We start from the raw sequence: 14,041 nt of genomic DNA, 5'->3' as shown, positions 1-14,041 counted from the left end.
CGCTTCTGGGTTTTTAAACGTTCTTTGAAAAGTCTAATCCATACCATTAAAAAGCATTCATAATTTATCCTAGTATTTCTACGGTTTCAGTTCATTTCTTTTCTTTCTTTCCTTCTCTTCCCTCTTTCTCCCCTTTTCCATACAAATGTTTGGTTCACTTTGATATGGATTGAACTTTATTTATTTATTATTTATTTTGAGACAGGGTCTCACTATCTCACCCAGGGTGGAGTGCAGTGGCATGATCACTGTAACTTCAAACTCCTGGGTTCAAATATTCCTTCTGCCTCAGTCTCCTGAGTAGCCAGGACTATGAACATACGCACCATGCCTGGCTAATTTTTAAAAATTGTTTGCAGAGATGGGGTTTTGCTATGTTGCCCAGGCTTGTCTCAAACTCCTGGCCTCAAGTGATCCTCCTGCATTGGCCTCACAAAGTGCTAAGATTACAGGCATGAGCCACCACACCTAGACTGCACTTTTATTTCTTGCCAGATGTTGTCTCAATACTGCTCATAGAACGACTTATGTTTTCTCTAATCATTTAAAGTATGACTTCTATTGTGTACTATATGCTGTATATATTTGTGTCTATTTCTGAATCATCTGTTTTGTTTCACTTATCTATTCTTTGAGTACATTGACTCAGATCCTTGATGTATTCAGTGTGTTGGCATTCTATGTTGTATACATTAGATGTCTCCTTGAAAGGCTGTGTGTAAAGCAAAAACAATTAGATGCATAATCTCATTGGCATCGTTTAGTTATTGTTGTGTAACATACCACATGAAAACTCAGTGGCTTCCAATGACAGCCAGTTAAACCCACAGATTTATAGGGTGTACTAGGCTGGGTTTTGCGGGGGCAACCATGCTCTGCGTGGAGTCCATTCCCTTCCCAGGGCAGCAGGATCACCTGCCTCACGGCAATGCAAAAACACAGAAGGAGTTTGCAAAGACTAAGGCCCCAGAGGACCCAGGCTTTCCTGACCCACTGCCACTTCTGCCTCATCTTAGTTGTCAAAGACACACAGTTAAACCCAAAATCAAGGATGAGGGAAGTTCCCTTTACCCCCATGAGACATGGCAAAGGTGTGGACGCAGAGAGGGTGAAGAACGGGGGCCACAATCCCAATCTCCCACAGCTACTGACACTAAATTTAAATGGGGAAGCTTCCATAGAAAATTCCAGGTGCTCATCTAATAGTAAGCTAAAAAGGAGTTGTGAACATATATTTGAAACACACTGAAAATTTAAGTCCCCAGAAAAGTTCAGGGTAACGTAACATCCATGTGTCTGTCTCCAATAATTAACAAATTAATATTTTTACATATTTGCTTCTGATTTTTTTTAGAAATAAAATATTTTAGAGTTTATGTACTCTGTATATCCTTCCACAGTTTTATTTCTCTCACTATCCAGAAGTAATTACTATCTTAAAGGTAGTCTGTGCATATTTTTATTACACATACAGCATTCACAAAGATTAATATTCTTCTTTGTTTTCAGATTTTAAATATCATAAATAGTATACTCTCTATATATAATTCTAAAAATAGCTTTTTAATTCAACCATATATCTAGAGATCTAGCTGTGTTAATACATATAGATTGTTTTCATTTAAATTGTTGTATTTTACTCCATTGCATGACTGTATTAGTCTGTTCTTGCATTGCTATAAAGAAATACCTGAGATTGGGTGATATATAAAGAAAAGAGGTTTAATTGGTTCACAGTTCTGCAGGCTGTACAGAAAGCATGGTAGCTTCTTGGGAGGTCTCAGGAAACTGAAAATCATGGCAGAAGGCAAAGGGGAAGCAGGCACGTCTTACATGGCTAAAGCAGGAGGAAGTGAGAGCAGGGGAGGTGCTACACACTTTTAAACTACCAGATCTCACCATAACTCACTCACTCACTATCATGACAACAGCACCAAGGGCATGATGTTAATCCATTCATGAGAACTCTAGCCCCATAATTCAATCACCTCTCTCCAGGCCCCACCTCCAACACTGGGAATTACAATCGAACATCAGATTTGGGTGGGGACACAGATCCAAACCATATCAATGACTATATTATACTTAATCTTTTTTCCTTTATTAATGGATGCTTTTAATGGTGTTAACTTATCATATCACAAACAAGAAAACATTTAAAAATCACATATTTAAGGTAAGTGCAGGCAATTTTATTAAAATATTGAAGTTATTTGCAAATATTACACAGATAAAATATAATTAAACTGATAATTCAAAAACACTTAAGGGATATATTAAGGAATATGTTATGAAGGGCTATACATTATTAATGATCAATTTTCTTCTGAAATACATGCTCTAAAGGAAATAAAAGAAAGATCTACCAGCAGACAGCACTAAATATTCCATCATTCACACAAACATTCTCCTACAAGCCACGGCCGAGAAGACTGTCGATATGCACCTAGCCTTATCATTTTCTGTTAATATTTAGTCAATGTTTCCAATATAATTGGCTGCTTCTTCAGATCAAAGGCTTTTACATAGGCCCTACCTGCAAATCAAATAGCTATCCATGGAATATTAGAACTTGACTTGCTCCATTCTCTTATACTTTCTGTGTCTCACACTAAAGAAATGAAAGATGCATGATTCTAAGGCTAAATAGCTAGGAAGTATTCATTCAAACTTGAATATTCTTCAAAGAGACTGTGGGGGCAACTCTAATAGGAGAAAGAAACATAAAGGAAGTAAACCCAGATGTTTTCCACCAAAGTCCTCCTTTTGGCTGGTCTGATTTCTACCGGTAAGTTGAAAGTGCAATTTTAGTTTTCTCTTCTTGTGATAGTTTGCTAAGAATGATGGTTTCCAGCTGCATCCATGTCCCTACAAAGGACGCAAACTCATCCTTTTTTATGGCTGCATAGTATTCCATGGTGTATATGTGCCACATTTTCTTAATCCAGTCTGTCACAGATGGACATTTGGGTTGATTCCAAGTCTTTGCTATTGTGAATAGTGCCGCAATAAACATACGTGTACATGTGTCTTTGTAGTAGACTAATTTATAATCCTTTGGGTATATACCCAGTAGTGGGATGGCTGGGTCATATGGTACATCTAGTTCTAGATCCTTGAGGAATTGCCATACTGTTTTCCATAATGGTTGAACTAGTTTACAATCCCACCAACAGTGTAAAAGTGTTCCTATTTCTCCACATCCTCTCCAACACCTGTTGTTTCCTGACTTCTTAATGATTGCCATTCTAACTGGTGTGAGATGGTATCTCATTGTGGTTTTGATTTGCATTTCTCTGATGGCCAGTGATGATGAGCATTTTTTCATGTGTCTGTTGGCTGTATGAATATCTTCTTTTGAGAAATGTCTGTTCATATCCTTTCCCCACTTTTTGATGGGGTTGTTTGTTTTTTTCTCGTATATTTGTTTGAGTTCTTTGTAGATTCTGGATATTAGCCCTTTGTCAGATGAGTAGGTTGCAAAAATTTTCTCCCATTCTGTAGGTTGCCTGTTCACTCTGATGGTAGTTTCTTTTGCTGTGCAAAAGCTCTTAAGTTTAATTAGATCCCATTTGTCAATTTTGGCTTTTGCTGCCGTTGCTTTTGGTGTTAACACCGCATGTTCTCACTCATAGGTGGGAACTGAACAATGAGATCACTTGGACTCGGGAAGGGGAACATCACACACTGGGGTCTATCATGGGGAGGGGGGAGGGGGGGAGGAGGGAGGGATTGCATTGGGGAGTTATACATGATATAAATGATGAATTGATGGGTGCTGACGAGTTGATGGGTGCAGCACACCAACATGGCATAAGTATACATATGTAACAAACCTGCACGTTATGCACATGTACCCTAGAACTTAAAGTATAATAAAAAAAAAAAAAAAAAAAAAAAAAAAAAAAAAAAAAAAGAAAGTGCAATTTTAGAATGTTGGTTAATTTTTAAAAACTTATTTCAGGGGAAGATTAAAAAGATTAAAAAGTCATTAATAGCATGATCACAACAAGGACTTATGTATTTGGCTATTAAAAAATGAAACAGGAATGATACATGGTCCTGATGATGCTCTAAATAATTTAAATGGAATGTTCCGGTTCTTTAGTGAGGGAAACAATAGTGGGTTGAGAAGACATGACAAAGCCTTTCAGTCTTGGTCTGGGACTTAACTAGAACAAAACTAGATAATAAAAAGTTGATATAAGAATTTGATTCTGATTTTGATCAAATCGAATTCTGATACAGATACTAATACAGAGACTGGTGTGGATTAAGACAAAGGGAATGCTCCCTTAATACTCACAGAAGGAGAAAAGGTGCATAAATTACTACACTGTCTGATATTTGCCTCAATTCCCAAGGATAAATATTAGTTGCCAAACTGATGGGATTATATCTTGATCAAGGTGTTGATTTGGAGCTTGGCTCCAAGGCATAAAACTTTTGAAACCCACCTTTTAAAACTATTTTAAAGAAGAGACTTAATGGCCATATTCTGGAGCTTCTCTTCACAGCATAGGTATTAATGAAGAGTAAAATGTCTTTAAATAAAATCAATAGTCAAATTACCAGACTCTTGCTTTTGCTTGTTTGTTTCAAAGTGCAAGGTTGAGTGTGCTTACTGTATCTCTCTGTGAATGTTAACACCGGAAATCCAGGACGTTTAATTCAATTGAACATTTATCAAGTACTATACTAAAGAGATGAATTGTGCCTAAAACAAAGTTTGCACCAAGTCTGCTGAGAAAGCAGCCCTTCCTCCATGTTTCATAATTTTTCATATAATTGGTTCTACTCCTTTTCCCACCTTCTCTCCTAATCTCAATCCAGGCTAAATTGGTTTAACGTTTCAGATTATTTCTAACAATCTCCCTCTTCCCTTCCATGTTTGCAAGTATGAGATATCTAGTGTTAAACAAACTTGGCTAGTTCAGAGTTCCTTTTTCCTTTAATTCAAACATTTGCTTGGAATTGATTAGTAGAACTAACCATTTCAAAATTACAATTTCTAAAATTATTTTCTGAGCCATGCTCTTTTATTATTTTTGCTTAATCTAAAAATAATGATCCCCATGGCAGATAATGAGCAAAGAAAAATAGAAAAGCACAACATATACCATTTACTAATGGATCTGAAGCAAAGTATAATGATGGAGGCCAATGCTTATAAAGAAACACATTCAGCTGGGTACGGTGGCTCATGACTGTAATCCCAGCACTTTGGGAGGCTGAGGCGGGCAGATCACGAGGTCAAGAGATCGAGACTATCCTGGCCAACATAGTGAAACTTCGTCTCTACTAAAAATACAAAAATTAGCTGGGTGTGGTGGTGTGCACCTGTAGTCCCAGCTACTCAGGAGGCTGGGGCAGGAGAATCACTTGAACCCAGGAGGCGGAGGTTGAAGTCAGCTGAGATCATGCCACCGCACTCCAGCCTGGCAACAGAGTGAGACTCCGATTCAAAAAAAAAAAAGTTGTATTCACTAATGCTCTAACATAACAAGGCAGAATTCTGTGGCCCGGGAAAAAGCCAATTTTACATCTGAATCAGGATATAAAATTCTGGAAAGACGACCTTCCCACAAATACATAAAGTTTGGGGAAACCTACAGTGAAAACAGAATTGTCAGGATCCACTGTGTGACTGATAAGGCAAATGGAGATAGGGAATGTCTGAGGCCAGGAGCTCTGCTCTCATGTTTCTCCTTTTTAGCACTGGCAGGGCCGTGGGCTAATATATGTGCTGGCAAGTCTTCCAACGAGATCCGGACATGTGACCACCATGGCTGTGGACAGTACTCTGCTCAAAGGTAGGAAGTTGCACAAACAACCATCCAACCCTTTGGTCCCTAACCTCTTTTCTCAGTGTCCTTGCCCAACGTTGGTTGCCTCAAGGGCTCACATTTCTGACAGCATGAAAAACTAGAGATGTAACCAGTTACATCACTGTCTTTGGAGCAGCTTCCAATAACTCTGCTTCAATTATGAGCTGTGAATTGGGATCAGAATGTGGAAGAAGGAAAAGAGCAGGGAGCAAACAGTTTTCTTTCTGAATGTCTTCACATATTGACTTACCTCACTTAGTTTTTCCAAAGGGATATCAAACACCACTATCCCATTTTATAGAAGAGAAACTTGAACTGAGGTGCCAAAGGGTTAAGGGACCTGTCAAGCACAGTTGGAGATGGTGAAGGCTGGACCTGAATTCAGGCTTTTGGTTCCTCTTCCCACCAAACCACGCTGTTACTGGCCCAGGTTCTGGAGGTTGAATATTAGAGGCTGACTCTAAGCAGGCAAGAGAGCACCACTATCTCTTCCAGACAATGAGGGTCACACTCGTGAATTTTCAGTTATACCCAGCATCAACTTGGGGTGCCACTTGCTAGTGAAATAGCCATGTGTCCAGTCATTTCACTGATCTCCATCCTAACTAGAGGGAAACTCTCACATATACAGATACAACTTACAAAGCAACCTCAAATACTGAAACAGGACTAAGAAGGGAAATACGGGAAACGTCCCCTGAATTGCCTAAATTTAAACTCAGCTCATACTGTAAAGTTTATGCACTTGATTGATACAGTAACTTCTTGGCTTTTGTCTTGAGCCTGCTCAGTGTTGCTTTGTACATAACTGTAGCAATCCTGGTAAATCTGATTGTTCAGACGACAGCCTATTAGAAGCCTATTAGAAGGCTGGTGAGAGCAGGCATAGTGACAGCAGCGGGAAGCAAGAGCTGAGGGGTTGCTAAGACGAACTCAAGGCACCTCACGATCTGGAATAGTTTGGTTTGGGCCCCATGCACTTTAATAAACTCAGGAGGTATCACACGCTGTATTAAAATACCATATATAGTAAGTGGCATTTACAATCACTTTTCTAGATCACTGTAAGAAAAATAAGAAGAGGGTAACATATGATACTTTTATGATAGGTTCCCATAAAAAGCCAGCTGTTTTCAAAGTGGGCTTGAAGATGTCAAGATCTAGGTATCTAGAAAATGCACTTACATGGATTGCCTCATTCCTCCCAAATGACATAAAATAATAGTAGTTAATACTTGTTTAAAGCTTACTATGTACCAAGTACCATTTTAAATGCTTTCATCTTTATAACATGGTTATTAGCACCTGCAGGGAGGGAGGTTAAAATTGGTCTAAATAGAGTGAGGCATCCTGGGACATCCCAACATGTTCTGGCAGTTTCAAGCTTTGGTACCTCGTCTGGAAACAGTGGGCTAATACCATGTTCCCGGGCAGTAAAGCTCCCCAGGGCAGCTCCTCAGTTTGTTCATTCTTATTTACATCCTAGAAGTCAGAGGCCTCACCAGGGTGTGGACATCTTGTGCTCTGCTGGATCTACTGTGTATGCACCATTCACTGGAATGATTGAGGGCCAGGAGAAACCTTATCAAAACAAAAATGCTATCAATAATGGTGTTCGAATATCTGGAAGAGGTAAGAGAGGTGGAGTCTATACCTGGGGTGTCTACTGGAGATGTTGATGCTTATTTATTTAATGCAGGTTCCATACATAGAGATTTTGTACTTCTTTCAAAATGATAAAACCTAGAACAGAAAGAATATAGAGTGTACCCAAATTAGCTGATGCGTTTTTTAAAAAACTTTTATTTAAGGTTCAGGGGTACATGTTCACATTTGTTATATAGGTAAACCACATGTCACAGACATTTGGTGTACAGATTATTTTGCCACGCAGGTAATAAGCATAGTACCTGATAGATATTTTTTCTGATCCTCTCCCAGCTGAGGCACTTTCAAGGATGTTTCACCATTTTCTCTGAAAACTTCTGCTTCACGCACACACTCCATGAAACCCCACAGCTGATTGGAGGCATTCCTTCCTGTGACCCATGTGGTTTTGCTTAACAATCTATAAATGAAGCCACTTTCAGCAATGTTAACCATAATGGATAGATACTTGTATTTACTCAAATCCCACAAATCATAAATGCTGGCATTTCTCCAAGAGTTGAATGTGAAATATTTTTGAAAGCTTCTAAGTTTTAGGTAAAGCTAGGTCTCCTGGTACTCCAGGTATTGGCTTTGTTGTTTGGTTACTCCACCAACGTATAAAATATACACATAAAAGTGCACAACACATCCATGTGTAGCTCCGTGAATTTCAAAAGCGAATATACCTGTGTAATCAGCACTCAGATCAAGAAAAAGAACATCACCCACATCCTAGAGATCCCTTGTGCTACCATTTAGTCATTATTCCCAGCAAGATAATCACTATCCCAAGTTCTAACACCATGTATTAGTTCTTCCTGTTTCTAAAAATGGTATAGAATTAAACAGCATTCACTCTTTTTTGTGGGTCTTCTTTCATTCCACTTCATGATTATGTGATTAATGTTTTTGTATCCACATTTTTTTCTGATGCATGATATTCCATTATATGTATATATTTTCATCCATTTATCCATTCTTCCTCAGACGGACTTTTGGGTAGTTTCCAGTTTTAGGCGATTATAAAATTGCGGCTACGAACTTTCTTATACCTTTTAATGAACATATATATGCATTCCTATTGGGAGTGAGTCCAGAGGAGACTCTCCTCACCAAGGCTGTGAGAGGCATCTTGTGAGGGAACCCACATCCTTGAGGAGCTACATAGTGGTTGTCCTCTTTAGGCCCAATGTCGCAAGGGAAACTTCTGCCGTTGAACTGGGTTATCTGAAGTGGTGCTTAACAGTTAATGCCAAGGTCAGTGAGAGCAGTAGTAATCAGATTCGTCTAAACCGCAGAGATTTGTGACATTGGCTAGTAATCACGGTGACCCTAGAACTGAATAGATGAGCAGCCAACTAAAGCCTTATTGGACTTGTGTGAATGGAAATGCTCCAGGTCTGATGAACAAAATGCTGACTTCAGTCATCACAATAATGGGTTCCAATTCCCAATAAATTCCCAGGCTTGAATTGGTTCAGTCCCAGAGCCTCTTGAAAGAAAGGGAGGCTCAGTCCTTTTGCATAAGGGTCCTGCCATGCAGCCAAAAATTTACACTGTAAACCTTACTTCTAGCCATCCCCAAAGGGACCTGCAATGGTTTAGCAGGATGACAGCACATTGGGGAAGAAATAATTAGGCTCTTCAGAGATTATTAGACACTTGCTCAAAACTGACACTAATTCCTGGAGATCTAAAAGGCCACTGTGATTCACCAGTCAGACTATAAAGTAGGGGCTTATAGTCAGGTGGTCAATGTAGCTTTTCACTAGCTATCTTACAGTGCTACAGAGCTTTTCAATCCATCTTACAGTGAGCCCAGTGCATCCTCCAAACTACCAAGAGGCTATTTCCCCAGTTCCAGAATGCATAATTGGAGTTGACTTTCTTCTTCTTTCAGACTGCCTTGGCAATTCTTGGTTATCTGCATTTCCAAACAGAATCTGTTTGCTAATTTCCACCAAAAATCCTGCCAGGGCTCTGACTGAATCTACAGTAAATATACAGATCAAATTGAGAACTGATATTTTTAAAGTAGTGAGTCCTCCAATCAATGAACATATTATGTCTTCCACTTACTTAGGTTTTCCTACACTGTTATATTAATGGTTGTTGTCGTTTTCAGTGTAGAGATCTTGCACATCTTTTGTTTAATATTTATTCATAAAACCTACCTGATGGGAGTTTTAGCTCTTCAACAGCAGAACTACCCAACAGAAATATAACAGAAGTCATGTATATAATTTTAAATTTTCGGCCGGGCGCGGTGGCTCATGCCTATAATCCCAGCACTTTGGGAGGCTGAGGTGGGTGGATCACGAGGTCAGGAGATCAAGACCATCCTGGCTAACACGGTGAAACCCCGTCTCTACTAAAAAATACAAAAAATAAGCTGGGTGTGGTGGCAGGCGCCTGCAGTCCCTCAGACACTCGGGAGGCTGAGGCAGGAGAATGGCGTGAACCTGGGAGGCGGAGCCTGCAGTGAGCCGAGATCGCGCCATTGCACTCCAGCTTGGGCGACAGAGCGAGTAGTTTCTAGTAGCCATATTGAAGTAAAAAAACATGGTATTTTTTTTTTTTTTTTTTTTTTTTTTTTTTTTTTTTTTTTTTTTGAGACGGAGTCTCGCTCTGTCGCCCAGGCTGGAGTGCAGTGGCCGGATCTCAGCTCACTGCAAGCTCCGCCTCCTGGGTTCACGCCATTCTCCTGCCTCAGCCTCCCGAGTAGCTGGGACTACAGGCGCCCGCCAGGTCGCCCGGCTAGCTTTTTGTATTTTTAGTAGAGACGGGGTTTCACCATGTTAGCAAGGATGGTCTTGATCTCCTGACCTCGTGATCCGCCCGTCTCGGCCTCCCAAAGTGCTGGGATTACAGGCTTGAGCCACCGCGCCCGGCCAAAAAACATGGTATTTTAATATTTTATTTAACTCAATATTTTCAAAGTATATCAATATATAATACAAAAAGTACTGAGATATTTAACATTTTTAAATGCTAAGTCTTCAAAATCCACTGTGTACTTTACCATTAAAGCACATCTCAATTCAGATTAACTACCTTTCAAGTAATGAATAACCACATGTGGCTAGTGGCTACCCTATTGGACAGCATAATTTTACAGCCTTATTTTTATGCTCACTTGACCAGTTTGCAGTGCCAGTAGTGTATTAAAGTCTATTATTGGTGGGTTTCTATCTATGTCTCCTGGCGTCTCTGTGGTCTCTGCTTTATACAGATGACCTGTTATTTAGTGCATGGATAGATGTAACTGTTGTATCTTCACTGTGACTTGTGGCATTTACTCTCTTACATTATCTTCCTTTGTCTTGTTTCAATGCCTTTTGGCCTGATTTCCACTCTGGTAACAGGACGATAGCCCTTGCTTTCTTATTGCTTGGCAAATCTTTGTCCATTTGCTTGGCAAATCTTTGTCCAGCTCTTCACTTTCAGCCTTTTCAATCGCTGTGTTTTATTCCATATCGCATTAAATTGGGGTTTGCTTTTCAACCCAATGGGACATTTTTTAATAGACAAGATAAAGCCATTCACATTTACAGATATGACTCCTATATTTGTACCCAACACCATCATTTTATTTTATAATTATTGTATTGCACTCTATTTCTCTACTTGGGTCTTTGCCTTTTTAGTTCTTTTGATATTTAGCAAGGTTTTATTTTTGTTCCAGTTATTTCCATTTTCCTTTAAAGTCCAATTAATTTTATCAGAATATGTCTTGGAGCTGACTTTGTTCAGGGTTCACCTTTTCTAACTAGCTAGTATTTTCCTGCTATTATTCTTCAATGCCTTTATTAGCATTTCATTTGAATCTATTCTTCCTTTGGCATCTTGTAATTTAGTCTTCCTTTCTAATATCATTCTGTCATTTTCATCTATTCTTCTCCGGAGTTCATTCAACTTTATTTTTGATTTTTTATTTTTTGTCCATTTGTTGGTTTTTAAATTTCAGATTCAAGGTTACTGAAGCCCAGATAAATAATTGTACTTATTTTCTTTTAGGTTTTTGTGTCAAAATGTTCTACATTAAGCCAATTAAGTATAAAGGTCCTATTAAGAAGGGAGAAAAACTTGGAACTCTATTGCCCTTGCAGAAAGTTTATCCTGGCATACAGTCGCACGTGCACATTGAAAACTGTGACTTGAGTGACCCTACTGCATACCTATAAATGGAAGGCCAATGGTCAGATCTTCAAAATAAAAAGTCATCTTAAAAACCTGGATGCATACCCCGCTCTTCGAGAAATTTGGGTTCACAAAGGAAAAATGCATGAAGGGATAGATACTCCATTTTCCAGGACTTATTATACATTGCGTGCTTGTATCAAAACATCTCATGTACCTCATAAATGTACACACCTGTGTACCCACAAAATTTTTTTAATTAAAAAAGGAAATTTGAGTTTAAATAGAAACATGATAAGTGCGAGAAAGAAAACATTTTGATTTTAACTCATGGTCACTCTGATGTTCGAGTGGACTGGTTTCTTCAGGCTCTTTGATCTTTCCGTCACCCAAGGAATCTGAGTGGTTTTGTTTTTTAGATTTCTCAGTCCTGAAGATCTAAGATAAATAAACAAGGGAACTTAAGCTGGGCCAGGCTGCATTTCTGACACCTCTAAAACTAGCAACCTTTCTGCTTGAAAGTAAGAAAAAGCCTGAAAGTGCTTCTATGGTACAAGAACAGTGAGTGGTTTACAATGCTAGATTTAGTATACATGCAATACATATTCAATGAATACGTTGAGTTTAGGTAGTAGACTCTCAGCAGTATCCTTAGGTTTATCATATTGGTTGTAGAGAGAGCTGCTTTCCTGCATAATAAAGGATTTGCTGGTATTTCCATCCACACTCGCCCACATGATTATGAATGATGGCAGTCCAGGAAAACATACTCCAGATTTCAGTGAGGCTGCACTACAGGAAGGACCAGAATGAGAATGAGGCCTACCTTTATCTGAAGTGTCTCATGGAACTGGGCCTGTCAATTTCATCTAGCCATATGCATATTACAGCTACTTATTTCTACACATCATTGTATTATAGCTATGTTTTTCTGTGTTAGTTACATTGACAACAGGTACTAAGAGGAAACAAGGCCATACAAATGTCCAAAGCACCAGAAATAATTCTGGCTCCTTAAGAGTTTAGTCAGTAGGTAAGAAAATGAATACGTTGAACTAATCATTCTGGAAACTTTCTTCATGAATTTCTGCTTAAATTTGTTTGGAATGCAGAAAATGCCAGCGAATGATTACATTCTTATGTGTAGATTTTTAGAGGAAAACATAATTAACTGAAGTTTATTGTTAGAGAAATGGCTGCATTTGTGTATCTGGACACATGTACGAGAATGTTCATGGTATCACTATTTTTCACAGCAAAACCTCCAATGACCCAAATGACCATCAACAGTGAAATCAATAAATAATCTCAAAGTTATAGAATGTAATAGTTGACAGCAGTCACAATAAATGAACTTCAGCTAAACATAATGACCTGAATGAATCATGACAATATAATTTTAAGTTTACAAAAGTCCAGAAGATCACATAACACACGATATTCTTTTTATAAAATTAAAAGTTAAAATTAAAATACAATTTCCTTTTTATATAACAAAATCATATAAAAAGGGAAGCAAGAAAATAAGGAACTCTAGTTAACTCATAACTAGATAGGGAGGATCACACAGAAAGATTTAAGTTACTACCAGTGCTGTAGTTTTGCAGTTGGGAGGTGATTTCATGGGCATTTATTATTATGAATAACATGTCACAGAAGCAACAAGACTTGCAGTGGGTGGCCAGGAAGAAAGAGTTATCATGATGACTCTCAGGTAGTTGAGAATCTATGTCATACAATTAGCACCTTCTTAGATCTATTAGGTTGGTGCAAAAGTAATCACGGGTTTTGCCATTACTTTCAATGGCAAACCATATCTAGCACTATCTGATTTGAATATGCATCTCCTTGGTACCAAATAACTTTAGGTTGTTTCCAGAAATTTGGCTTTCAAAAAATAAATGCTGTACTCCATTGAGGACACACAAAAAGGAAATACCACATCAGCTCTTAAAGGCAATTTTAAAAGAAGCTCTGAAATATTTGAACAACAAAATCTATGCTTAGTTTTCTAAATAATCATCCTTCTGATTATTTAGGAGGCAAAACACAGGTGGATATGGATATTGTTTTAAAAACCAGACTCATGACCTGGAATGGTGAAATTTCTCAAGGTAGAGCAGGGACATTGCCTTCCCCTCAGCATCTGCTCAATGGAAATGCAAACTTTGGACCAAAGGACTTCTTTCTCAGGAAGAACTGGAATACGGCGCCCTCTAGTGCAACAACAAATCCGTGTTTTTTTCCCGCTTGTCTTTTAGGTTTGGATGTCAAAACATTTGACTTAAGTATAAAAATATTATAAAAGTTTGAATGACAGAGGGGTAATAGCACAGAGAAACTTACTTTTCATTAGTAACCATGATGATAATATACACTTCAAAAATTGTGATATTAAATATTCTGTCAGGTTTGATAGCTAC

General features: G+C 38.5%; 1 protein-coding gene across 1 annotated transcript; it reads left to right on the top strand.

Moving 5' to 3' along the window:
• Positions 1-2,540: 2,540 nt before the first annotated feature.
• On the top strand, positions 2,541-12,088 carry LECT2 (leukocyte cell derived chemotaxin 2). The gene is made up of 4 exons (XM_010359904.2): positions 2,541-2,788; positions 5,717-5,813; positions 7,315-7,460; positions 11,496-12,088. Exons 1-4 carry the CDS (start codon positions 2,743-2,745, stop codon positions 11,660-11,662), a joined length of 456 nt encoding a protein of 151 aa, XP_010358206.2. The 5' UTR covers positions 2,541-2,742; the 3' UTR covers positions 11,663-12,088.
• The last annotated feature ends 1,953 nt before the right edge of the window (positions 12,089-14,041 follow it).

The sequence above is a fragment of the Rhinopithecus roxellana genome, chromosome 3 (assembly GCF_007565055.1).
Source record: "Rhinopithecus roxellana isolate Shanxi Qingling chromosome 3, ASM756505v1, whole genome shotgun sequence".
Classification (NCBI taxonomy): domain Eukaryota; kingdom Metazoa; phylum Chordata; class Mammalia; order Primates; family Cercopithecidae; genus Rhinopithecus; species Rhinopithecus roxellana.
Note: the sequence above shows the minus strand (reverse complement) of the source record. Positions and strands in the feature narration are given on the sequence as shown.

Coding starts and splice junctions, on each gene's coding strand:
- LECT2 (XM_010359904.2), top strand. CDS start 2,743: ATGTTTTCCACCAAAGTCCTCCTTTTGGCTGGTCTGATTTCTACCG. Junction 2,789..5,716: donor GGCTGGTCTGATTTCTACCG/GTAAGTTGAAAG, acceptor TCTCCTTTTTAG/CACTGGCAGGGCCGTGGGCT. Junction 7,461..11,495: donor TGTTCGAATATCTGGAAGAG/GTAAGAGAGGTG, acceptor ATTTTCTTTTAG/GTTTTTGTGTCAAAATGTTC.